At 41.5% G+C, this 27,752-nt stretch overlaps 1 protein-coding gene across 2 annotated transcripts; it reads right to left on the bottom strand.

The window, feature by feature from the left end:
- Positions 1 to 12,249: 12,249 nt before the first annotated feature.
- On the bottom strand, positions 12,250 to 26,075 carry LOC111651634 (CD109 antigen-like). 2 transcript variants are annotated; one of them, XM_023401628.2, is made up of 32 exons: positions 25,938 to 26,075; positions 24,661 to 24,812; positions 24,537 to 24,565; positions 24,196 to 24,429; positions 23,789 to 23,911; positions 23,636 to 23,675; positions 22,924 to 23,005; positions 22,735 to 22,840; positions 22,544 to 22,655; positions 22,334 to 22,443; positions 22,055 to 22,246; positions 21,682 to 21,786; positions 21,524 to 21,586; positions 20,871 to 21,041; positions 20,610 to 20,765; positions 19,730 to 19,802; positions 19,452 to 19,533; positions 19,186 to 19,303; positions 18,719 to 18,832; positions 18,385 to 18,603; positions 18,086 to 18,227; positions 17,257 to 17,430; positions 16,980 to 17,061; positions 16,489 to 16,720; positions 16,172 to 16,343; positions 15,573 to 15,763; positions 15,149 to 15,304; positions 14,946 to 15,011; positions 14,220 to 14,359; positions 13,885 to 14,041; positions 13,549 to 13,651; positions 12,250 to 13,272 (listed from the first exon to the last, which is right to left on the bottom strand). In XM_023401628.2, the coding sequence occupies exons 1-32, from the start codon at positions 26,042 to 26,044 to the stop codon at positions 13,076 to 13,078; spliced, it is 4,200 nt and encodes a 1,399-aa protein (XP_023257396.1). In that variant the 5' UTR covers positions 26,045 to 26,075; the 3' UTR covers positions 12,250 to 13,075. The 2 variants fall into 2 exon arrangements, with proteins under 2 accessions (XP_023257396.1, XP_023257397.1); XM_023401629.2 differs by having other exon boundaries at positions 19,730 to 19,799.
- Between the last annotated feature and the right edge of the window lie 1,677 nt (positions 26,076 to 27,752).

Raw genomic sequence — 27,752 nt, 5'->3', positions numbered from 1 at the left:
TTTTAAAATTACTGTAAAGGCAGCAAAAGCGTGACCCCTGAGAACCGTGAATAACCCATGTTCTGTAGTGCAAAGTATACAGTGGGCTTGTATTGGGCCAAGCATCTCTCTGTGGGTTTGTAAAAGCTGATGCATGATGTTTGACGGTAATATGGCTCACGTTTAATGCTATTCTGGCACATATGACAAACAATCTGTCACGGTGCAGGTAAGGCTGGACCCAAACGCAGCCAACACAGGGGAACGAGGTGCAAACATGTTTATTAACTGAAGAACTTACAAAACGGGTGAACCAACAGAACAGCAAACTGAAGCACAAGGGCACACAAAGAACAACAACCGGCAACACAGGGGATACCACACCCCACATGAACAGGCTCGGGGACAAACCAGACATGAACAGACAAACCAACACAGACAAAGGGGAGCACAGAGAATATATAGACACAAGGGAGGCCAGAGTGATTGAACACAGGTGAAACACATTAGGGCGGAGAAGACAATCACAAAACAGAAACCGGACCAAGACAGGAAGTAAAAACATTGAGATACACAAGGAAACTACAAAATAAAACAGGAAGTGACAAAAGTCCAAACATAAATTCAAACCTAAAATGTCCGCCATGGCAAACCATGACACAATCATATCAGATGGTAATGAAGAATGATAATTTGAGTAGTTTACAAGACACTTTATAAACTCATAAAAATCACAGCTAGTGAGAGCAAACTGAAGTGACACTGTTCTGTTTCTTTTCTCTTTGTTCATTAGAACTCATGTTTCACTTTAACTGCTTGTCAATAGGCGGAGAAGCTAACAGCCTCAACTCACCAGAGACAAGACACAAATCACATCCCCGGCACACAAACACACACACACGTCCACCCCCTCCCAGCTGTATCCTCCATGACCAGTACACCGGCATGTGAGCCCTGTGGTTTGAAGTGGAAAAAATGGCTCTAAATCAGAGAACCACAAATCACAGACGGGCTATAGTTCAGCTCCAAAAATCACTACTAGTATTCACGTGCAGGCACACGTACACGTACACACCTCTCAGACAGAGCTCTCTGGTTTATGTTCTCATCAATGCGTACATAGGAAAATAAAGACTAGAGAAATAGTTGAGGGAGTGAGGCTATCCAATTAAGCAATTACAAGCTTTGGGGGCCCAGATTTTCCATGACTTAATCTCAGCAGCTTCTGGTGTTCACCATGGAGGCTCCGCAGCGTCTCCTGGAAAGAGGCCTGAGACAGGGAGATGGTGGTTTCTGATACAGATGGATTCGCCCACCCCCCTCCCACTCCCCCAGGGTTCAGTGGTCCCACTTCCATCATACATCAGAGGAAGTCTAGACAAAAGAAAGGCTCCTTCTACACTGTGGAGAAAGGGAGGCCTCTCAATGCATGATGTTCAATCAGTCGTCACCATCTTCTGTCTTCTCCAGCATCACATTTTTCTCCCATACATCCTCAGGTGTACCTGCTCCTTCCTTTAAGCTTTTTGTCACTGCAGCTATAATTTACTGTCTCTCTGACTCTCTAAGAAAGGCCTGCAGAGGTTACCTGGATAATAAAGGGCTGGGCTTTAGGTTTTGGCAAGATGGAATACAGCCTGTCTAGGCAGAGTTATGTAAGACTTGGCATGACTGGCTCTCACAACTCCTATCCATTCTCCACAGGCTGTGGCCTGCATGGCATTGAGCTTAACCCAACTATATTTCATGCCAGAATCTGCATAAAGGAAGATAATGTCTGCTGCTACTCACCTCTGCTTGATGTTTTCTGCATATGTTGGCTCCCCCAGCGAGGAAGGAGCGGCTGTAAAATCTATTTAGGTCAGAGCTATTACGTTTCAACCCATGTTCCCTGTCTCAGCAGTTTGGGGGTTCAGAGTACCTTGACTCCATTTGTCTCCATCCAGTAGATGTTTCTGCCTTATGTATGGTACATAGTTTACAGGAAACAAGGAGGACAGTCCTTACAATGATACAACACAGAAAAGAAAATGGAAACCATTTTTTCTCAGGTTCAACTATCCGAGGAGGTTTGCTCAGCATGCATGTTCTTTTTCAGTCACACTTTCCTGACATTCATCTTGCTACACGCATTCACACTGTCTGCTTGTCGCCACTGAGCAGCTTGACTTGAGAAATCTGGGGTGAACCTTTTACAAGTGAGCCTTTAACATGGATTGAAAGGATAGGAAACTCTACAGAGCTGTTTGTTTCTGGTTGCACCTGCAAACCACTTCAAATACATACCACAACAAATTTCAGTTCAGTTTGGGCGATTTAAATGACACGAGTACAAAACTAGAAACAGTGGCAACCATCTTGGAAAAATGCATTAAACTGGGTTCCTCTTTGATTTTTGTACATATAAAACAAAAAAATATGTTTACCAGTAAGTTTTAGGGGTCTTCATATCTTGTTGCTAAGCTAGGCTACGTAGCTGCAAGCAATAGTTTCATATTTACCGGACAGATATGAGAGTGGCGTTGGTCTCTGGTATTGAAAGTGAATAATCGGTTTCCGAAAAAATGTCACACTTATTCTTTTAAATGTATGTAAATCTTTTAGGGCTTTTAGTCATCCCAGTATTTTTCAAGTTTGACACTAACAACTAAGAATTAAATTACATCAGAATCATAACACAGTCTACCTCTACTTTTTCTCTGACAAATTACTGACATTTACCGCCAAGTTTATAATACGTCACATAACAAATCATCACTTACTGTAATTTGCCACAACACTAAAATACCGTCATGGATACCTTGTGCCCAAGCACTGGTGTGTAATGATTTCCATCTCACTTATTCCAAGTGAAATATCCTTTCAAGGTGTTCTTGTGTGTGTGTATTTATATACAGTGTGCAGTGAATCAGTTATGTGTGCATGGGTGTGCTGGACTCAACGTCTTTCCAGGTACATAAGCAACAACACAAAACCGGTGCTGGAGAAGATCCATGGCAGCAGATGACCGAGCGGCCTCATGTGGACTTCAGATGTTTGAAGCGAGATGTTAGAAAAGGAAAATTCCACCGAGTACGAACAATAATTCAACTGCAGCTTGACAGTGTATGGTATGGTATGAGCAGATCAGAGGGTCAACAGGGAACAAGAACAACAAGGCTGGTAGTTGTGTAAGTGAAAGCTTCAGCAGACAGGTCACTTCATGTGTGGAAGATGAGGGCAAAGAGAGGTTACAGTCCTATTGTAAACTTGGGACCATCCATCCTGGGAACAGAGAGATTAATGGTCTTAATTTAAGAGCAAGGTCTCCCTGTCAACGCCACAGGGCTATAGACTGAAGGTCTGCGTGCACGGCAAACAATGCTGTTTGTGCTTGTCACGATGACACTAAAATGACATCTAAATGTATGGTAAGCACTCCAAATCATCCCTTTATGTTACTTTTATGCTCTGGAGTTGGAGACATGAGACAAAGATTCACAATCGAGACAAAAAAGATGGTGCACTTACATTATGTCAGTTAAATTCCCCCCACAGCTTCACAGAGAAAGCTACATTCAAAGACCCTAACCCTAACCCTAACCCTAACCCTAACCCTATCAATATGCATCAAAGATAACAAACATTTCTGGCTTTGTTGCCAAGAGTTAGGTTTGAAGCTTAAATTTGAAGGAGACAGTTAGCTCAGTTCTTTTCACACTGCTTTCAGTCTAAGTTAAACTACCCATCTTGTTGTAGCTTCATATCTAGCAATAACATGTAAGAGTGGTATCAATCTTCTCTTATAACCATTGGCAAGACAGTAAATAAGCACTGATCAAACTATTTCTCTAAGTGTAAATTACCACATTGCATTTTTGTGTATTTTACCCCATTTGTTTCAAATCCTGTGTAATTACAGCTGACAATTTTGTAAACACTGCAGCTGTGTTTATGAAATCTTCATGTATTTTCTGTGTATTCCAACATTTTGATATATCCTCTGTCTTCCACTCATTTTCATATGATGACAGTCTACCTATCATGAGGTAATGCAGTGCAGACTTTTAGCATCAATCCATGCTTAAACTGCACCACAAAAAGATCAATAAACACTGACAAAAAATGATGCATGATATTCAGTACTGCAGATTACACAACTCAAGTATGCAAGATTCAAGAGATGGATTTTCATATTGTACAGAAATGAATGGAAACCAATGGCTGACTAGAATGGTAGGGAAAATACATCCAAAACTGTAAAACTGCACGGCATGCATTCAAAAATGGTGAGCAAAAATGTATGAGGGTAAAGAATATTTTGTATTTAAGGAGCCAAAATCACATGCAAACAGGCTTGCATGTCTCCTCGGATATGTAACGGAACAGAGGTGTTTGGGCAACAGTACTAACAAAACAGAGATTCAGATCTTCTTGTTTTGGTTCTGCAGCGTACAGCGGTCCATTGACCCCTGATTGGTTTCCTTCTAGTCAGTCACATATGTCGTCCTGACAGACATTCCTGGTCTGTATGTCTGCCACAGCAAGAGCTCAGCTTGTCTCCAAACACCACAAGATTGACAGGGGGGGATTTACAGTTAAGTGTGAAAATTAGGAGCAGATTGGGTGTGTTTGCATGAGGTGTTTGATGTGTCAGCAGTCTCCACATGGGTGGAGTGCTTGTTCACTCATTCATACAGTACATGTACATACAGATGCTGTCTGCGGCTAAAAGAAAGTAATACAGTAGATGTTACAAAGCAGCAGCACACAGCAAAATGATGACTGATTCAGATTCACCCATTTTCTTTATGAGTGTATGTCTGTTTGACTGTTGCACATCTGGGGCTAGATACTACATGCAGCTATTGCCAAAGAAAAACCCAAAAAACACTGAACACTGAAAATCCCAATTTCTCACAATAGTTATAATAAAAAATAGAGCCACATATTTTGCATCTAATATCAGTCAAAATCTTCAAAACATCAAGTGGTTATGCGGCTAAAAAACTAAGTTTTAATGGGACAGAAAAGAAGAGTTGAGTAATAAAGGATTACGAGAATCGTTGCAAGCTCCATTAAGGTTGTAAAGAGAGAACTGGATGCACACTTTAGTCCACAATGCCAAAGGTTGTCACATAACTAGTTTTCTAGAAATATCCTCTTTTCATGGTATCCACGGGCCAAAAGGAGCAGCGTGGCCTTACCAACAAGGTCTTAGGCCAAGGTCCAGTCTGTAAAGTTTACGAGCTCATGACTGTGAATGTGAACAACTTGAATTCCAGCTTGAAAAGACTGTATAAGATAAATTCATTTTATTGGATAACGGAAATGTTACATATGAGCTCGTACAAATATATCTGTAAAGGAGATGTTTCAAGGCTGCATGCCTTTTATGGTCTGCCTTTTATGGTCTGCTGACAAAATATCACATGACTGAATGCCACTTCAGAGTGTAGACCTTATAACATGTACACACAAATACATCTGCGCTCATTAATGGTAATGGAGTGGCAAAATTTCTCACCTGGAAGCTTTGGTTATCTAGCCTGTGTCCACCCAGGGTGCCTGCCTATAACTCTGTCACTCACCACATTGTTGTGGGCCTAAAGTGGCTTTGCAGCCCAGTAACAAAATGGAAATATTGTGCTTCTGAGTTTTATACCAGCTGCCCTCCTGTAAAACTCCTTAAACTGTGACAGGAAATATTTAGACAACAAGATCAGCTCTGTTGAAATCACAGGACAGATGGGACTAGACAGAGCTGAGAGACAGAGAAAGAAAGAGAAACTGACTATTGCACAGTAGAATGTGACGTGTCCTGCTTTGAACTGTCAGAATGTTTTTCTATGATTTGGCCAACTTAAAAGTATGGATTATTCTTTAAATAGATTTGTTAGTCTCAAAGAATATGCTTAAAGGAGCTATTTGTAAGTTCTGCTATTGCTACATAGCCAGCGCTAGCATTAACAGATGTTTACTTGCCAGTCTAGAAGAAACGTTGTGAGTTTAGCATCAAACTTCCTTTACTCACCAAGAGCAGTCTCTAGTGGTGGAAAGCAAACCTCTTGTTTTGTTTCCATTTCCATCACCTCTTTTCTTGTACTGAAGTTAGCATGCTAACCCAGCCCAGTCAGACTGTCTGTACTTTCCGATAACAAATCGCTGTAGTGTCAGGCTGCCCTGAAGAAACAGTGCTGCTCAGAAGTATTAGTGCATTATAACCTCTTGTCTTGTGAACACAACAATGGCTGAAGCTCCAAGACTGGTAAGTTAACAGCCGTTAATGCTAACACTATCTATGTAGCAATAGCAAAACTTACAAAGAGCTCCTTTAAGCTAACACAGATGCTTGTGAACATAAAGAGTTCTCCAGTGAGTGAGAGTTTAGCATTGCACTTTTATTAAGTTGGAGGTCTCGCAAGAAGTATATTTGGTGCAGCAAAAGTAAAGATGTCCTGGATCCTGCATTTCCCATTATGCAACCACGGGTAAATGCCACTTTCAGTCTCTCTATTACAGTTTGTAATGAAAGCTTTCTGTTATAAATCTGCAGTCTGAAGACTCAAGCTGAGAGAAAATGGCTGATGACATCACTAAGGCTGCATGTTTTTTGATCCATTTTCCACAATAATAATCAATTGTGCTGCAAAAATATATATAGTGTCATGGAAAATCTAATTGATATTTGATCTTGATTTACTCAGGTAAAAGTAATAATATTACAGTGTAAAAATACTGTTACATGTAAGAACCCTGTATTCAAAAGTATGGGGGGAAATGTACTTAAAGTATAAAGAGTAAGAGTAGCCTACTCATAATGCAGAGTGAATCCTGTCAATGTTATATTTTTTTAGATATTATTCACTTGTTAGTGTTGCTGAATTAAAAAACAAGCAACATTTTACATTTTAATGTTGTAGCTGGTCTCGGTAGAACAAATTCTAAGTACTTGTTTTACTATTGTATAAAGTGATCATTTACTGAATAGGTAAAATCTTGTGCCTGCACACCTGCAGTCCAGCCACACAGGTGTTTTCAATTCCTGTGCCTAATTAGCCCTTTTCTCTGGTGATCGTGGGTGTGTGCAAACTCTGCTTGAGTGACATCTGCCTCATGGTGCAGTCACACCAAAAACACCAAAACACATTCGCCTGTGGTGGTGCAGAGTGAACTTACACCCCCAAAATATTTCTCCTCTGACTTCAAATCAGTGATTTATTATACACTATAAATGCAGGGCTGCATTGTTTGATAATATATGGTCTTCTACCAGACGGCGAGACAGAGAAGTTCATATCAGATGCGATGAGCTCCATCTCAGCTGGGGCTCAAGTAGTTCCAGCAGCATTCAGGTTCACCATTTAAGTCTTCATTATCATCGAGCCATACGTCAGTGGAATAACAGAGCAAGAGCGTTTATTTGCACTGCTCCCTCCATTCATCAATCCCGTGATCCCTGCTACTGCATGAACCCTCACGTCACTTGTGTTTAGCTCGGCCTTTGCGTTTCCTGTGTGAAGTAATCAAAGCAGTTGATCACACAAATCCAGACGACTCAGGCAGTGTTTGGGTCCTAATCACACTGCAGGAACTGCCGCTCTCTCTGTGGTCTAGACACATAATAATCCCATGTCAGTCAGATATGACTGTGCAAACACACATGTGCTGCTTTCATAAGGCTGACCCTGGCTTTCACACACATAAACAATCTTGCTTTGATTTCCTCTCTTCTTTTTTGTCTCATGTCCTCATACAATACAAACACACTCGCACATGCACATACAGGAGCAGTGGTGTAAACTTATTTCCACCTGTTTCTGGTTACTCTAATTGGCCAGTGAGGTGGAGGAAATGTGTGACAGCTGAATCTGGGGCAGCAAAACTGACCCCAGTGAAAAATGAGTGGAAAACTATATAGGGGAGCACCTTGGTGAGAGAAGTCATACTGACATTTAGAGTCAGGGCTTGCTCCCTTCTCCGTGTGTGTGTGCAAGACTGATTACGTTTAGTCTGTCTTCTATTTTGAATCATTCCTTCTCTCGCTCTCTCCTTAACACACACACTCACACACACACACATACACGCACGCACTAAAATTTAACAGTACCTCAGACCTTGACTGACTCACAGAGTGATGCCAAGAGTGAGTGTGAGGCCGGATAAATGGAGCACAGAGGCGATGAGTCAAGGGACCATCCTGAGCCAGACAGACTAAATCAATCACACTCCAAGAGCTGGTATCGCTGAAGCCTTTCCCAATGATGCCCTTTCACCACAATGAAAACAGCTTCATTCTGTTTTGTTGAAACGTCAGTGGGGCTGCAAAGGAGCTGAAGTGGTCGTTCAATCACACACATAAGGAAATATACAGTGTAGGCTATGAAAGTAGCTGTGAAATGTGGGAGGTAGAGAAATGAGAGTGTGGGAGAAAGCCACAAAGAGCTGAGTGGTACTTCTGTATGTTACTGCATGACCATCTCTCAACTTTAAGATTTCTTCTTCACAGAAAGAGCAGCTGAGGCCGATGGGAATGTCATTACTGTTGCAGGTATTTTATTATATTTAATCATTACCATTCATCCTCTCTGATTAGGAATGTCTCTACCAAATTTCATGGTGATCCATCCCATAATTACTGAGATATTTCAGTCAGTTGGTCGGCCTAACAGTTTGGAGGTGGAAGATAATATTCTTATTCTACAGCCGCCGCTTTGTTAGACAAACCAACCAACTTACACTCCCATCCCTAGAGACAGGAAACTCGTGAAAAACAGTGATCTCTAAAACGACCCAATGTTGTTTTTTCCCAGCTTATAGATCACTAAAAAGATTTCCTACCATTCCATGATTTTGCATTTTTAGCATTTTAGCACAAATTTTATGAGCAGATCTGTGACTGAAATGTCCAAGTTGTGAAAGATAGCCAGATCAGGACCATGATACATAACATATGATTCTGGATCTCGGCTGTGTGGTGATTCACTTGTCTCATTGGGCTTGTAGCAGCTCATACTTCTACAAATAACAGTGATGCAGACATAAACACATGCAGTTGGATAACTGCTGACACACTGAGAGACAGTGACTCACATAAGCAGATAGCGTTTACCTCAGCGCACACACACACACACACTCAAAAAATAGTCTATGGTGGTGACAAAGACTGAAACCAGACTCCACAAGTCTGGCAGCATCTCTACCTGAGAGGACCATACCATAGTGATAAGATCAGGGATGGTTCCCCTGAAGCAGGATGACTGAGTGAAGCTTCAGCCCTGCTTTGTTCCTCTGGAGTCCCTTCTGTCCGGACTGGATTCATCCGTCTGGGCCAGCCTGTGCAGGGTCGCCTGGGGGTTGTGTAAATACACACTCACTCTGGGTGGGATGGAAGCTCAAAGGGATTTTCCATGACTCGTCCCGGTGAATGGAGCGTGCCTTGCCAAACACACGCATCATCCTCCCAATCGCAGACATAGGGAGTCACTCAGGTTGCATCGCTTGAGAGTTGGACGTTTTCCCATCGATTCATCTTTGTTGCTGCTGCCACCCCCAATTTCTGTCAGGACACCAACAGCAGTGGGTTTCCATATGATGTGGTTGTTTGTTGTGACGGTGATTCTTTCCCACTGATGTCATCTGGAGCAGGGCCACAGGGAGCAATTTAGTATTTCTGTTTTTGGAATAAATGTTTCGCTGAAACAAAGCATCAAGCTTACCAGAAGCACTTCCTGACCACATCATCTTACACTGAATAACTGTGGTTACAAAATGTAAACTATACAGACTTTATTGTGCAATTCATCATAATATTTTTATAACGTCATATCACTTTCATTGCTGAGTTTACAAATCAACTAAGGTACTACACTTAAATATACAGTGTTGTCATCTGACTTTTCCTTTTTGATGAGTGCGTTTGTTAAAATCTATTCAGCAAGAGACAGAGTCCTCTCAGTTATGCAGTACATCCCATTTTGAAGACGCATCTGCAAAACCTGCTGTAAATGAGAATTGCTTATTTGAACAAAACACACACTCCATCTAACGTCCTGTCACAGTGAGTCCAACAACAATATTGCATGTTTCTCAAATGGCTCCCATCAGGAGATGAAACTCATAAATAATCATCGCCTTCACTTTGTGTACCCCCATCTGCATCTCCTTGGTGATAGGCGTGTTGCCAGCATTATTGCTCTCACAGCCGCATTGACGGGAGTGAATATTAATAAACGTCATCAGACTCAAAGGACCTGATTTGCTCAGAGTTGTTATACAGTTTAGACCTCCGTGTCGTTCTGGGCAAAATATGACCCAACCGCAAGCTCCAGAGAGTTCTGCAAAAATCATTCACGATTTCTTTGGAAGATGTTACATTTTGTTCTTTTTAATCTCACGTTGCTCTTCACGTCTAGATGAGACAGTGGTGAGGGATAGATGCTTTGTAAAGCCATAAATCTCTCTCCCATGTGCCTTTTTGGGGAGCGTTCCTTCGGCTCATCTTCAAGTCTCAGTACTTTGACTGCACTTAGCCTAAGCTCTGTGTCAGTTAAGCCCACTGCATATTTGACAGTTATCAACCCTCTGACATAGTAAATGCATGACATCATGGCCAATGCATACCCCTGATTGATCGTCTGTTTTTGTAGCCTGACCCACGAGAAGGCCCAGGGTAGTGGGTCATGACCTTTATGTGTTTGGTGTTATGTTTGGTATCCCATGTGAGTACATATTCAGAGCCACAGCACAGTTAAACAAACACACACAATTACTTACAGGCAATAAATAGTGTGACGTCACGCAGGATGCAAATGAACATTTTTGATTATTCCTCGCATCACAAAAAGTGGCATATTTTGCAACTCTATTTTAAATGCTCTATGGGGAGGAACATTGTCTCATCACATCATCCTGGCATGATGAGAATTTTTTGTATTTATTGGTAACAGCAAAGTTATTATAAATCAAAAACATGTTCAGACAAAAAGTATTTCCTGTTTGTGGCACTATCAGTTTATACTAATATGGGCTTGAGATCTCAGCTGAGCTTTGAACCTATCATTATTATGATACCAAGCCTGCCATCTAGTGGTTGTAAATCTGTACTGCAGCTGTTCAGTTTTTTTTTTTTTTTAAACAAAGAAGATTGTCAAGAACAATGTAAAAAGTAGTGCATGTTTTTAAGGGAACTGCACTGTATGGAATTACTTTATTTCTTGTAGGGGGCAATTGAACCTCCTTAAACTCCTGTAAACTACTAGTGTGCAGTACCAGTTTCTGCAACATGTTTATATAAGGTAATGTCTTATAACAACAACATATGTGAACGCTATGGGGACAAGCACAAGGTAGTTTGATCACATATGGCCAAAATGTGGGACATCCCAACATATTCACAGTAGCATCACTGTCTACTAAAGGTGGAAGTATATTACTCACCATCTCTGCTTTTCTCTCAAGGCTTTTCATGGATCTGTACTGGTGTAAATTAACTTTACTGAAGGATTCATTTCATTTTAAAAGCGAGGGAGTGAGGCAAATTGTAACCGTTTGTTACATTCCACAGAAGCCAAAAGTTAAAGGTCCAAATGTGTATAAGTTTGCCTGAAGTATGTATTTGCTTTTAGTGAAACAACTCATGTTCTCAGCTTCATACCATGTCTGTTTTTGCTTATGAACTAAAAACTTTATTGCCCCTGGTGGGAGATTGGTTTGCTCAATGAGCCTTATAAAAACATCGAACACATAAAAATCAGACATGCCTTGCCATTTAAGCACTAAACATGAAGACAGCTTTTTTTTTTTCTTTTTAAGGCATCAGGGTAGAGTGTGGTTTACTTTGAAAGAGGTCAAAGGTCAGGTTGAGGCTACAGAACATAACGTAACTTGACAGACATTTCAACAGGACAGATATTTGTTGACAACAGGTTTAATTTACTGTAAATTTAACTTTACTGTAACTGTAACACACTGTATATATTTCTCAGGTATTTTGCTGATTCATTAAGGGTAAGGTATTAATATCATCTCACTAACATGCATCATTTACAGTACTGTATGTGGAGAAGACGCCAGTATAAAATATATAGAATGAACTATATAGAATTAACTAGCATCATTGTACTCAGGATACAAATATAGTTCTTTTTACCTTTAAAGTAAAATGCTGCCAGTGTGAGCTTATTGATTAGTAGAACCAAAAAAGGTTATTAGGTTCAAGGGAACATGCCGTGAAATGTTTGCATTGTACAAAATGATATATGCTATAGACTGAACACAGTAGGTTGAAACTTTGAAACATCACTTATATTACATGATATGCAAGCGGTGATGATTTACATCTGTGCATATGTGTGCAGGTCAGTCTTCATTCCTCTGGCTTAGCGTGACGTGACGTGGCAGAGGAGTATGGTAGGTTTTATTTCACCCCAAATGATCTTACAGGGAATTTTTGTTCTCAAAGCCATATTTACACCCTGTTTCACTCAAGCAGGAGTGTTTTCTATCAACAGGAGAAGAAACACATTAAATCCCAAAGTCAGCCATTTACTGGAAAGTACAGTAGGGCTGTAGAATAAATCTTATTTTAGTCTTTATATGGCTTCAGGCAGCTTAGCACGTCTGCATTTTCTGCCAGAATGGGGACAACAGGACACACGTGGAACTGAGAAATAAATCCTTTTCATTTGTTCTGCTGCCAACTATAGATGAGATCTTTATTCCAGTCAACACGTGGATTTATGTGGAGAATGGCAGGTTTCATGAAGTGAGTAAAGAAATTCTTTTATTTGTTTTCTAATGTACTGAGCCAGAAAAATATATACACGGTATGGCCGAAATGAAATGTATAGGTAGGTTTCCAAAGACAGTAATTTCAAAAACAATACAAAACAAAACACATTGTAAATAGTAGAAGGAAAGTGTGCACTAAGGAAAAAGAGCAGAATACAAACAGTTCTCTAAATGTTACAATCACTTGACAAGAAATAATAATTATTGTCTAGAATTTTTAAATTGCATCCAGTGCATATCAATGTATACAAACTGTATTAAAACAATGCCTCTCACTGTATATTCATTGCTTCAATAATTTTAAAAAACATTCGGTAAAATCAGACTACAGAAAAAAAGCAGTGACTCCAAGAAATATGCAACTCAAGCTGTAGGTGGCGCTGTTCACCGAGTGAGACAAGAGGGCTGAGGAAACTGTGATGGTGATGCCTGGTCTGCAGAGATCACAATTTCCACCACAGAAGAAGCAGGAGTCCATGTTGTGGAGAAAATCTGAGTTGTATGTTCTTATTGCTTTTCTCACTGTGGAGACAGGGAAAATAATCAACTGATATTATGATTATCTGTCTCTCCTACTCTGTGTAAATCACAGTAAAATAATACTGGCAATTGTATGTTGAGTGATCTTGATTTTTTCCACAGTCCAACGGCAAGAATAATCTCATTTTAACAGCATCACAGTTAAAAAAGCCAACTGCTTTTCATTTTCAGGTTTGTGTTTTAAACACATTTTGAATAAATGCATACAACATGATGAAATTACAAGACTGTGTGTTGAGTGAGGTGAGTTGTACTCACCTGATTCGTAGTAGTCATAAACCTGCACCACAGCATCCTGTACATGGGCCACTTTATAGTCTCTGACGACGGGAAGTCCGATGCAAACCTCTGACTTGGTAAGCTGCAAAGAGCCAGAGAAGTGAATGATGATATACTACTGCGTCTATACACACAATATACAGTGTAATAGTGATATTCCTGGTAGTACTTGTGGTAAAATTAAACCACAAAATAAAAATGAAGAGTTTTCTGGAGGCCAGTCTTATGGAATTGAAGTTGCACTCAAAATGATCTAATCATCTAATGACTACTGTCATCCTGACCATGAAACGTTGACCTGCTTTTGACACTTACTGAATCCAGGTACAGGATTACTTTCTCAGGCAGTATCTCCACCTTCCTGATAAGATCTGTTGGGGCAGCGGCTCCAGGAGACAGGCTGAAACCACTGAGCATGCCCACGTCCAATATAGCCATACCTGTATGAGACTGTATCTGACTGTCCTTTAATCTAGAGAGCAAAAAAGCAAGAGGTCATATAAATTCAGAGCCCACTTGTTAGTTAGTATTTGATATGCATGACAAAACAACATAAAGATAAATAGCACTCGAAATACAGGTTTATTTTAAAATAAATGTCAAAAAAATTGATACTGACTTTACATATACGCCTGTGTTGCAGTATTTACCTCATGCATATAGACAGCAGCATGTGATTGTGGTTTCCTTCTTCAGTAACACTGACATCCAATAAAAAAGCCTCCTCGTCTGAGCTGTGCCGGTGGCTCTGTGACAATGCTGTGCTCTCCACGTTGTAAAAGATATTCATCTGGATGGGTTCATGGAGACGAATGTAAAAACATATCCATGAAGAGTGTACAGTTCAGTTTATCGTATTATCTACAAAACCAGAATCTGTTATACTCTTGAGAAGACTCTATTCCATAAACTGAAAAATAAAGAAAATTTAATCTCTGTATTAGTTTACTTGCTTCTACATTAAAGTACTGAATTACAGACAGGTTAAAGCAGGGTATACAGCAGAGGGGATCTGGAATATAAGACAATATCTCATTGATATTATCCAGTAAACTACAGCATGTGCTCCAGATGTTAATTGCTGAGTCATTCATTGTGCTACTTTTGCATTTAGCTGTTTTGGTTTCACATCTACAATGCAGCACATTGTGCTGGGTGAAGCTATCATGCACAGCTGCTGTGTTCAATTTATTCTGGTCATGCTCTGGTGGTTGGACTATACTTAATGTTGTGCTGAATATGTTGGAAGCATGGAAACATTCCTGTATTGTCAGATGTAGTTTGGAGTTGTGGTGTTACATTTTCCTTCAACATGGGCGGCTTTAACAAAACAAAGAAGAGCAGATGATAGAACAGCAATGTTGTAAATCCTGTACCTGAAATAATGCAAATCCTCTTCCTTCCAGGTATATATTCAAGTGTATATCTTTGTCAGCATTAAGCTTGAAAACATAAAGTAAAAGTGGAAATTACAGGTTGGCAGTGGTACAGTAAGGACAGCATCATACAAAGTATCAAAGAAATATGTAATTATACACGCATTAGGCATTAACTCTGAGATTCTACACAGGTTTATTACCTCTTGGCTTTGATACATCCGATAGTTAGTGGAGTTGACACTAAACAGAGACACAAACGAAGACGCTGGAGCAGACACATTAAGCCTGAGGTCAATGGCGTTTGCGCCACCGAATGCAGCGTAGTAAGACACAGCCTGGAGGGCAACCACTGTGTCCTGAGGAAGAACAGAGGTCAAAATCAACTTCATGTCACCACACATATAGTCTGGTGCAGAATAGGGGGATATCTTTGCGATATGGTAACACATTTGCCTAAAGCTGTGATATAAAGCTATTTTCAAAACAGAATAACATATTATGAGTTTGCGATAAACATATTCATGAAATTGGTGTTTAATGATAAGTGCTCCTCATTTACGAGCTTTTTCCTTTGGCCTGAACCAAACAGTTTAGTTTAGTAATAGAATTAAGGTTTTGTCCCACCTGTGTTGTCCTGTAACTTCCCAGATGATTTCTCTGCTTACTTAACCACTTTAGAAGTGCAATGCCCTCAATAAGGGTGCCACGCCTAAAGAAAGCCAGCAGCACGTAGGAGGCCATTTCGATCTGCACTGAGCGCGGCTGCCAGTCATGTGACTTCAGCCCATCAGAGGATCTCCACATCATGACTCCATCTTCGGAATAAAATGATTCAATCAACATATGTACATCCACATATTGCTCCTACAGATTTATCATGCAGCACAATGACAAACATTTACATGAAGTGCTTCATTGTTGCTGCTGCTCTTGATGGATCTGGATCTTAGGAATTTTAAGATCCAAAGGAGTTTGATTATTATGTATTTTGTTTTTAGTTTGAAATCTCACCCACTACTCAGGCAGAAACATTCTAGCAACTCAACACATGGTGGTGCAATACAGTAACTTCCTACAAATTGCTCATCGCCTCAGGAGGTACTTCACTATGTGAGTCATGGTCTAAATATAAGACAAGAAATACTACCTTTGATGTTAAGGCATGAAAAGGTACAAATGCACCTTTCTCAACTTAAAACAACAGAAAACCTTTAATAAATTACCTGTGTTGTCAGCTCGCCTGATGAGCTCAGACAGGGCAGTGTCAGCCATACGACTGTTGGCCAGAACCAAAGCATATGCCACCAGACACAGGCTGTAGTTACTGGCCACCCCGCCGGTCACTTGACTCTCCAGGTACGTCTGGGCCAGGGACACATTGCCTGGGTACGTGTCCTTCAACAGGAACCAGAGAAAAGGCCGTTACTGTCAAATTACTTCCCTCCCTCACATACTTTAAAATGACAGCCTTGAAATATTCCGTCATTCTCTCATGTAATTTCACCTTCTCCACTGACATACACACATTCCCTTGACGTACCGAATAGGTCTCGTCCTCCAGCAGTGCAATCAGCACATAGGCAGTGAGTGCCACTGGGCCATTATCCAGTCCTCCCTGCATCTCAGTGTGGATCAACCTGCCGACCTCACTGAACTCTCCCTGAGGCCCCTGCTGTTTCAAGAGCCAAGCCATGGCTCTGGTCAGGACACTGTAATCTATCTGCATGTAGGGCTGAGCCTGGAGGAAGCACCGCAGCACAAAGGCCGTCAGCCTACAACCAGAGACAGAGGTGGAAGCAGCGTTGGAGCCATGGAGATTACATTTCTATAGATTCAATGTATATCAATGCAGAACAAAAGATGAGAAGTTGCAAAAAAGACAATATTCTCTCGAACCAAACAATACTTTGGTATGAAAATAAAAGGAGTGCATGATTGATTAACCTTTTGCTTCCCACGTGCAGAGTCTTTCACCTGATTTACAATCAACTACCTGTCACATGTGTCATTTCCAGTGTACTGGTGACCTACCACGTGCTCCCAGAGGTGTCGCTGGCTCCAAAAGCACTGAAGGACCCATCGTCTCGTTGGTAGGACAGTTGTCTCCGATATCCTTACGTGTTCATATGACATGAAAAATAAAGTGAAAATCAGTAATAAATACCTACATTAATACAATGAATTATCACTAAGAATTTGCTCTCTTATGCCCAAATAACATTAATATTACAATGTGTACACAGTATACAGTTTCATTTACTATAAGCGAATATAAGTGACTCCAGTGAGTCACGTAAAGGCTGCTTACCCTCATTCATAACACCCAGAGCCCTGCTCCTGATCTCCTTATTTTCCAGGTTTGACTTTTCCAGGTACTGGAGAACATAAACACTTGGAGCAAAGTGGATCATGTTCTGCTCCCCACAGCCAAGAGGCATCTGAACCAGCGAATCCAAGTTGAAGGACAAGGCCAAGATGTCGCCTGTGTAAAGCAATACATGAGGGAAAGAGGAAGGATTTAACTGTTATATAACATGTTCACTAATAGGTTTCAGATCACAGACAGTCTGTGCTTCAAACATGATATCATGTCATGTTTGAAATGTATGCTTTACCATTGCAGTTCAACTTTGGAAACTGTTGACCTCTATGTAAAAGAAAACCATGCTTTTGAAATGCCAATGCACTTAGAAAGTCAGAGCTGTGGTTTAAGTTGAAAGGTATATGGAAGAATGGCGAATGGAAACAGCAATCTACAATAGAGACAAAAACTCCATCCTGCACATTTGCTTGACGTTTAATAAAGCTGACTATCACAGCAAGCGTAGGGAAACCGCACTTTTGGAAAATCCCGAAGCTTACCCCTCTACCGTGACAAATGCCCAACATCCCTCAACCTGAATGGAGCCAAACCCAACAGCCTGACAGATGTTCACAATCTGTCCACCATAAACAATCCTGTTTGATGTCCATTTTTCAACATGCAGTACCTAAACATTTTCATGAGTTTGACACGCATATACCTAACTTCAACATCTAAACATTTTACACATTCCTAATCGACTAACAGCAAATATAAAACTGCGCTCAGATGGAGCTGCCGCTGACACAACAGGGAGGACAGATGGCGGACGTACCAACCAGCGCCACATGGGCCCTCTGACTGCCCAGTACCGTATCTGGTGGGAAGGAGAAGGAGAGGGATCTGGTGTTGCTCTGCTTCTCTGGCTCCAGCTCCAGAAACAGAGTCTCTGAGAAGAACCGCTCCACGCCCTCAGGCTACAGGAACATGGAAGCAAGTCACTGTTATTGTCGAATTAACTGTATGTCATGTGGCACGTTGTATCTTATACATCCATCCCCGCCGTTCTCAACCTCACGAAGGCTTCGCCCACTAAATTCATAGATACTATCCAATCTTTACATCCCAGCATACCTTCACAAGCACTTTCCGGACTATGCTGTCTGAGGCCTCAGCACATACGGCGTCAACGCATATTTCCATCACACCCAGAGCTACAGGCCTTATAGGGAACAGGGCTGAAGTAGAGGCATGACTCCCTAAGGTGAGTTTTTGGGCATTTACCACAGAGACATCCCCTCTGTCTCCCAAAACAAACTCAAAGGCCTTGCTCTGTGCGAGCAGCATGATCACCTGCAGAGAAAAACATATTGGAAGCAAAAAAACAAACAAACAAAAAAATCAGTTATGGAGTTTCTTTCTTCAGATGTTTCAGGCCAGAATATACCACAAATATAGTCTTTCATACCTCTATGTCCTGATCTAAATGGTTGATGATGTTCACCTCTAGCACAATCTCCTCTCCCCTGATGAGGTACGATGGGACATTCAGAGACAATGAGAAATCTTTGGATACAGTCAGCTGTGGATGAGAGGACATAGGCCAGCTCAAAGCAAACAATAATACAAAAACAAAAAAAGAAAGCACCATTAGACTTACAAAATATCAGTCAGATTTATTTGAATATTAGTTAAAGCTACAATGCTTCATGGGATTTTCTTTCTTTGGTTTGTTTTCAGTACAGGAAGTGCGTGAACAGACTTCAGTCCTTCGTGCAAGGGGAAGAACTGAAAATCACTTCCCTTGTCTAGACGAGAAAAGTGGGCCACAGACAGAGAAGCACAACATCCAGTTTTCAAAACAAAACAACAGGACTTCTGGAAACTATCCTAAATCTACTAGTATATAGTGGCACATGCTGAGTATTAAGTTACCTTCAGTGGCACCGGAGTGAAGCCCAAACCCAGGTTGTCTGACATTACCAGTGCTACAGCTCTCAAAGAAGTAACACCGTCTGGCACTGTTATTGTCCCACTCGTCCAAGTGTTATCACTGATAGAAATGACAGAAGAAAAAAAAAAAGCATGACACAGAATTTATTTAACATGTTTTGTCCTAAATATGGGAACGCAGTGAACTGAATGCAGATCACTCATTTTAATCTCCTACCCCAACAACACATGCACCTTTCAGCTCTCACCTCACATTAGTGTCTAACCACAGCAAGGTTTCAGCAGCAGCCGTCCACTGGCTCCAGTACTTCTCCACCGATAGGACATTTCCTATTGAAAACCCCCCCAAGTGAGTGAAAAGAGATCAGAAGAAGCCCAGGCCGTGTTTATATCTAAAGACTGAAGGTTAAATCTACTATTATTGAAATCATGGGATTGATACAATGTGCTAAATGGCCACAAGAGGGACTCCAAATACAGAGTAGATGCTATATTGAAGGACTCACTGTGTAATTTATCATCATACCATTTTTTGGTCCATCAGGCTGCTTTTTCTGATACAGTCTGGCATTGGTCAGAATCCTAATGTGACATTCCTGCTGTGTGAAAGACACAAAAAAAAGATGATAAAAATGTGTTGATGTAAGCTGCTGAAAATACGACCACAAACAGTGTTATCTAGATGTGCACCACCATTAAACCATGTACAAAGCGGTCCACCGTCCGATGATACATCATTAGAGTGACAGCCTGTGGAAAGTAGGTCAGGTCTTGGCAGGTGATGTAAGGTGCAAAAAGTGTCTCAGCTCTTGCAGGTGCCTGAGGAGATCTCGGCTTTTAAATGATCTATTCGACCAGACACAATACGCGCTGCCAGAGCTTTGGAGATGAGAAAAGGTCATCCTAAGACCAGCCACTGTGGTGAAGTATCATTTCCTCCATCTTGCATCCATCAATAACCCTCAGGACACACACCCAACACACTAGAGTTACCAGCTCTTAGAAACAGCAGAATCATCTCCTAACAAAGCAGACAGATAGGTTACATCCAGACCGACTGGTTTAGCGGTCACACACTGAATAGTCATAGAGTATCCAACTGAGGAAAGTGTGTCTTTTCAATTTTCCAACAGATTAAGGCGACTGGGAGAACTGGCGCTTTGTAATTAGACTGTGAAATGGACAAAGGAGAAATTAAGTATATCTGACAGTATCTAAACAGGTGACTTTCTGAAGGAAGTTCACAGAAGTTTACGTTTCAGAGATTGTATTTTGCTCTTTTGTCAAGGCTTTTAGAGCACAGAAGCTTCCGGGTTCCTATCAAGTGACTCTAAATCCCAGCCGCAAAACACATAAACTAATCAATGTTTTGAAAGGGCTTTGGCAAGTCAAAAGAGTTGCCATACCTGCTTCACTTTTAAGTCCTGGTCATCCTCTGGAGTGCCGTCATCATGCGCCCCCATTACCGCAATTCCCACATGGGACCTGGGCTCAAGGGTAGTCACAGTGAGTGATACCTGTTCACCTGGCTGCGCCTCGTCACTGCTCCACTTTAGCGATAGCTGAGGAGAGCGAACACACGGGGGATCACAGGAAGGTCCCGGAGAACAACGCACCTCTTTGAATAATACAATAAAGTAGAGTGATAGAACAATAAATGTAAGTACATCGCTGTGTTGATTGATGGGTATGTGCGCCGTGTCACTGGTGACCTCTCCATTCGAGAGGATGCAGTAGACAGTGACAAAGGCCTCAGGGGACCAGGACAGTGTTGGGGTCAGAGGAAAAGGGGAGGAATTCTTTGTTCCAGCGGCCACGACCTGACCTCGAGAGCTCACCTGGAAGTATGACAATAGAGACGAAGAATTTGTTATAAGCATCTGACCACAATCCTCCTCAACTGCGTCCACTGTAGTGCACAGTATTTGCAGTATTATCAATTTCAAAACGGCAGTCAGAACTAAATGTAGAAATATCAGAGGACGAGACTGATATTCTATGTGTGTAACACAACACACAACTAAAAAACTTCCAGGAAATGGAGTGAATTTGGAAACTGCATCCTGGACAGCAGTGTTGTAGATTGCACGGTAAATGATAAATGCTTATCATTGTCACATCTTCAGGTCGTGTTAAAAGATTTACATTTCTAGGAGAATATATATTTAACCTTTAGTACTTATTCAAGGTTATGTGATAAGGACAGTAAGATAAAGTATCTTGGCCTAGTCTATAAAATTCTACTGATTTCCAGCAGAACAGCAATAACTACAAACTGATACAAACGCGTGCATTGTTTGATATATTTCACCAAACGTACCACAAAGTGAAGCGCAGTTGGTTTAAAGGTGCTCTCCACATCTATTTGAAGAGGCAATCCAATCTGAAAGTTGAAAATATTATGTAACGTATAATATAGCTACATGATTAACATCATAATTTAGAACATACATACATTATCACAAAGCCAAAGGTTACCTGTGCAGGTAAGGTATCGATTGGGGAGATCTGAATATATGAGCCACTAGGGGAGGAGTAGTTGTTGTACACACTCAGAGTCTCCTCACTGGATTGGAATCTGGCCTTAATATAAACACAACATTAAAAAATATGAACCACGATAATCATTTGGGGTTGTAGAGAAGATGGTGACAATGTTTGAATCAGAATCTGAGCTTTTCTTAAACTTTAATGCAGTTTACAGGTCCTGGGGTCATTTTTCGTACTGGTAAGCAAGTATGTAATCTTACTGTACTGAAAATACTCATCTTACACATAACGAAACTGCTGAACACCACTTTTATTTTCCCCCCCTGAAGGACCAACATCCTAGGTTAATCAAAATACTCACCCGCATAAAAAGCATCTCCACTTGATCCTGCAATTTAAACTTAATGTGGACGTTCCCGTCCTCGAGCACCGGGACTGTCAGGGTTGTGGGTTCGGCGTTCATCGCGGACTTTCTCTGTGTGACCTCAACCACAGCCGAGTACATGAGATCCTGTGAGCTCAGAGGCCTCCTGTCGTATCTAGAGATCCTGAGCTGCGGAATACAGAGACGGTAGTTAGCTCCTGGAAAGAGCAGTTTGAAACAACTGTCACATAAACAGAGTTATACTAATCCACTCACTTTTGTAGAGAAGTGTAAGGATGGTCTAAGTGATGTCGGGAAATCATGGAACATAAGCTGGTATGTGTTCTGAAGAAGGTGGACTTCAACTGTTTTGTTGACTTTAACTCCTGAGGTGACAAGAGATCATATCATTCAGCGGTGTGAAGAAGCAAACGGAATCCACTTTATACTTATATATAATAAACACTGTTTCAAAGTCCATCTCACCAGTAGAGCTGATGGTAACACAGGCAGCAACATGTACGCTGCTCATTCCTGATGAAGTGTGTGGGGCTTGGAGTTGATCTTTGCTGAAGAAAAACTGTGTTGACCCATAGATCTGAAAAACAATGCTCAAAAGTTAGCCAGTGCCATTATGTCGGCAGATCCTTGGAACTATAAGGACAATAAACCCTCACCTCTTTGGTTTGTGTTAGCACGTGCGGAGAAGCTGCATTATACACATCAGGTGTCAGAGTGACTGAGACAGCTAATGTTCCCCGTACAGGTTGTCCACTGGGGAAACTGAAGAAACAAAACCCAAACTTCCTCAGTGTACTTTTTTTTTTTTTTAAACCACGTGATGTTAATGAGCTCACTGAACTCACAGTGCTCTCACTGATCCAGAGATGTCCCCTCCAACAAGGACCCGTGAAGGCGTCTTGACCAACACTTCAAACTGAGGACCCTCTGCAACAACAGTCGGTAAAGATGTTGAAATGGCAGAAATTAAAAGACAGGTTTTCCATTTTTACAAGTTTATCTTGAATGGAAGTTTCACAGTTTTTCCAAGTCAGTCCTAAAAAAAACAAAAGTCAGGTGCTTGTATGACATTTTGCGTTGTGTGATCATCCCTCTTGTTTGCATTACAAGATCCGTCCCCGACATGCTTCCAGTGTAAGTGATTGGGGACCCACAGTCTTCAGTCTTCAGGGCATAAATGCATTAAAAAAGTGTATCTCAAGATAATATATGAAGCTTTAGCAGATAAATCATCCAAAAGTTACAATTTATTTGGTTTCCCCAGACACAAGTGTGTCCATGCTGAGCTGTAGACGAGGGATAGCAACAAAATGAGGGGATTTGTTCCTAATGAGGCTGTAACCTTGGACAATACCCACTTGGTTTGTCTAGCTGAGACTGTTGATGCCTCACATTAACTTTGGATTTGCATTTCTACACAGCACGAGGACTGTTTGGAGTTGGATAACAGGAATGTTTACAATGGGCCTCTCAGTGTTCAGCACATATCAGTTTGTCAGCACTGTGTTAAGACAGAAAATCTGAACCTCTCAAAAAACAAAATCATAGGTCTGTTACCATGATGCTCCACAGTGAATGTTTTCTCATGGTTCACGCCCTGTAGCAAAGAGGATAAAGAGGTTAAATTGGCAGGTGTGTATTTTTAATTCAAATATTAGTCTTTTAAACAGACACACAAATGGTAATTAAAACAAAAAAATTCAACCTTACGTGCACTGTTGTTGCAATCGCCCACTCTCCAAGAGGAGCTGACTGGGATAAACTGAATTCCCGCAAAACAATCCCCAGATTCCCTGTGGACTCCCACCTGTCCACAACATTCCCACTGGGATCCTGCGCGTGACAAAGGAACGTCAGTCAAACTTCTCCCACCGCCACACAATGCCTGGCTAGAAATCTATCCAGCTCCTGCGGCTTTGTTCTTCCTCTCTCTCACACACATCCATCCACACATCCATCCACGCGCGCGCGCGCGCGCGCACACACACCCACACACACACACACACACACACACACACACACACACACACACACACACACACACACACAACACACACACACACACACACACACACACACACACACACACACACACACACAAAGACAAAAACACCTACCCGTACAGAGATATCCACTCTGCCTTTGTATGGATGGTTATCCAACTGGACAGACACAACTCTGACTCTGATGGTATCGCCTGGCTGGCAGCGTGATCTGTCCGTTTGGATGGCGGAGGAGACATTCTTGCGGTTGAAGCTGAGGGTGGTGGTGTTGGAGAAAATCAGACTGTCGCCCTTATAGCCTCTCACCGTCAAGTTAAAGAGAGAATTCTGCGTCACCGAGCCGGGAACCTGGAGCGAGTTTAAAAGCATTATCAGAAACATAAACGTGATATCAGGCTTAGAAAACATTAAGTATTATTCTCTTGTCCTCAGGAAAGTAAAGTAAATATACTCACAGGAGGGAGTGTGAGGACCCTGGTCAACCCTTAAAAACAGAATGATGCTTTAGCGCTTGAAAATAGTCAAAAAGTCATTATGCAGATCAAGCAGAAATCTATTGCAGTGTGATGGCGGTGTCACCTCCTTGGAAATCCTCCGTTTGGCCTACGCTGGTTTTGCCATGTGCCAGTTCAGCCGTCACCCTGCCGGAGAAGTCCGCAAAAACGGTGACAGCCAGCGGAGTGGGTGTCCCAGCATGCAACACCTCCGGACCTGAGATCAGAAACACTGTCCTAATAGAGGGAGGCAAGAAAGGGGTGTTATCAATCAGTAAGACAACTCTGTTTGTGCTGTGTCGATATACAGTGGAGAGAAAAAAAAGTGTGAATTTGGAATGAGCTGGATACATTATATTTCATTGGTAACAAAAGTGAAGACAAACAAAACATACGTAAGCTAATATCACACAAGCCGTTGTAATCTTACCTGTCTCTATTGAACACAGCCATTAAACATTCACACTGCTGTTGGAAAATGTAAGTGAACCCTTATATCTAACAACTGGTTGAACTTCCAATTAACTCCAACAAGCTCCTCCGGTTGCTGCTGATCAGACCTGCTCAATGTTCAGGAGGAACTCTGAACAGGGCTTTTCTTCTTTAGAGCTGCTTCGGCTCGGACATTATTCTCAGGATGTCTGGTGTGAGCAGCTCTCTTCAGGTCATTCACAGCATCTCTATTGGATTAAGGTCTGGGTCTCTCTGACAGGTGGATTGTCTTTGTTTGAAGTAGCTTTACTTTGATGTTTAACGTCATTGTCCTGCTGCATCACTCAACTTCTCCTGACCTTCAGCAGGTGGACAGACAGACTGACATTACCCTGGAAGATACCTTGATAAACTTGTGAATTTATTTTCCCCCTCGATGATGTCGAGCTGTCCGGGCCCAGAGGCAGCAAAGCCCCAGATCCTGGTGCTCCCTCCCTCCACCCTGCTTCACCTTTAGGATGATGTTTTCATGGTGGTATCCAGTTTCCTTTCTCACACCATATGTAGTGCTTCATGTTCTTCCCACACAAACAATTCAACCATTGCTGAAAACATTTTCTGGTAGAGCTGAGGAGAGTCAAGAGCGCTTCTTTAGCAAACCTCAGGCATGTATGTAATGAGTCCCGCCATGGACAGCAGGCAACCCTGCTCCAGGATTTATGTGTGGTGGACTCAAATACAGAGAAGTTAACCAGCTCCAATGATCATTTTAAACCTTTAGCTGTTCCTCTGAGGTTCTTTGTTGCATTATGAAGATCATTCTAAAAAGGATTCACACACTTCTTCTTGCCACGGTATTCAAAATAAGAAATTCAGGTTTTCTTTGAAGTTGTTGTTGTGATTTCATTTGCAACAAACTGTACAACTTACCTGTTTGGATCCTGAGTCGAGCCAGGCACAGCAAAACACACAACTCCCAAACACAGAACCAGGGTCCAGATCCCATCCACGCTCCTGTTCCCTTCTTCGTCAAACATCCCACCTTTCGCTCTGACGCCAAACTACTGACGGCGTCCACTTACACAAGCTCAACCGATCTGGACTATATGTGACAAAACTCCACCTCCTGCCCTCACACCAACACCCATCACATGTTCACACACACCACCATGCGTACATATTATCACATATATTCTTTGTTACACACAATGGATAAGTGAAGTTGGGGGGGTGGGGGTGTTCACACACTCTTTTACGCCTTTGCCCAGGGGGGAAACATCTCATCTATCTATTCAGAGTCTGACAATTCCCAGTCATGTCCAAAGCACAGAGAGAGACACTCTGGTGTTAGTGTATCCGTGCTGAGAAGGAAGTACATCCTGAGCGCCAGGAGGAACACAACTCTGGATGTGATACGCGACACAAAGCCACCTGGGAGTTTAATTCTTGGCATGAAAATAAGAGGCTGCTATCTGAATCTGGATTGTTTTTAGTAAACATTTTTTACTACTTTCTAGCTCTCTCCTTGGAAAACAAATCCCTGTTATCACACTTCAGCTATCTGGTAAAAAGGTTTGACATTTTAATTACTTTGTGACAACACAGGGTGTCAGGATGGCAGAGAAGCGGGGGTGATAATGAGGCTTTGTCTTGGGAGAAAAATGTGGATGGTGGATGGAAAATGCAGTTAACTTTGTCCATATGCTCTCAGTCCAAAGAAAAACAAAAAAAACAGCTACAACTACTGGTCTTACATACTATTAAACTGAGAGAAAGATGTCATACTGTTGTTTGTTTTGCTCTGTTGTGACAGTTTCACATAAATACATGTTAGTACACAAAGAGTTTGTGGCAAAAAAAAAAAAATTGCAGCGTGGAGGAGAACCGCTGACATTGTGGGAGCATGTTTTAACCACTAATTCAAATTTTCACTGAGGAAACATGACGGGACGGGCACAATGACAGCCTGCATTAACTCTCGTTTACCAGCAGGAGGTAACAGAGTCAAGGCTAACTCCTCACCTTTAAAACTTTAAACCGGAAGGGAGTTGGGAGTACTTCACTTTACTTCACCGAGCTGAAAGCCAACAAAATAGAACCACTTGATCATGTGTTTACACAATACTCACACATTATTATTTGTTTCATATTAATATTTTATTTCTTTGGTATCATGTTTTTTTTTTCCACACTAGTTACATATTAACATGTTTTACAATATAAGGTTTATTTGTCCAATTATTTGGCACGTACGACTTTGGCAACAAACTCGGCTTCAAACATGTCGTAACAATACCTGGTGTTTAGTTTCTCAGCACAGGTGAAATATGACAGTGTGTTCGTGCATCTGTGAGAATTCAGGTGGAACGTGACATTGTGTTGAAACCTGGATTTTCAAGCCTGTGTCAGCTTGTTTTTTTTTTTGCTCTATGTCACGCCTGCAATGCACGTCCCTGAGCACCTAAACAGCACTGGAACACTTGTGATAACATGGAGGCACTTTCTAAAGGTTTTGATAACTGCCACACAGTCTCAGTGTTTCCTGGGAGCAAACATCTACTGCCATTCAAAAACAAATCTTCTGACTGGTCTGCAGCCTTGCTACTGAATGCCTACTGAGCTTTTAACAAGACTACAGCAGTTCTGTCAAACCTGTACTGTACATTATTACATTCTTACACAAACAAAGTGCTGACGAAGTGCATATTTACAGAGGGCTAAAAAAGGCCAAGAACAAGAGGAATC

Source organism: Seriola lalandi, unplaced genomic scaffold (assembly GCF_002814215.2).
Source record: "Seriola lalandi dorsalis isolate HSWRI2012SDOR001 ecotype SW California unplaced genomic scaffold, Sedor1 jcf7180002053711, whole genome shotgun sequence".
In the NCBI taxonomy this organism is placed as follows: Eukaryota; Metazoa; Chordata; class Actinopteri; order Carangiformes; family Carangidae; genus Seriola; species Seriola lalandi.
This window is presented reverse-complemented; position numbering and strand designations above follow the sequence as displayed.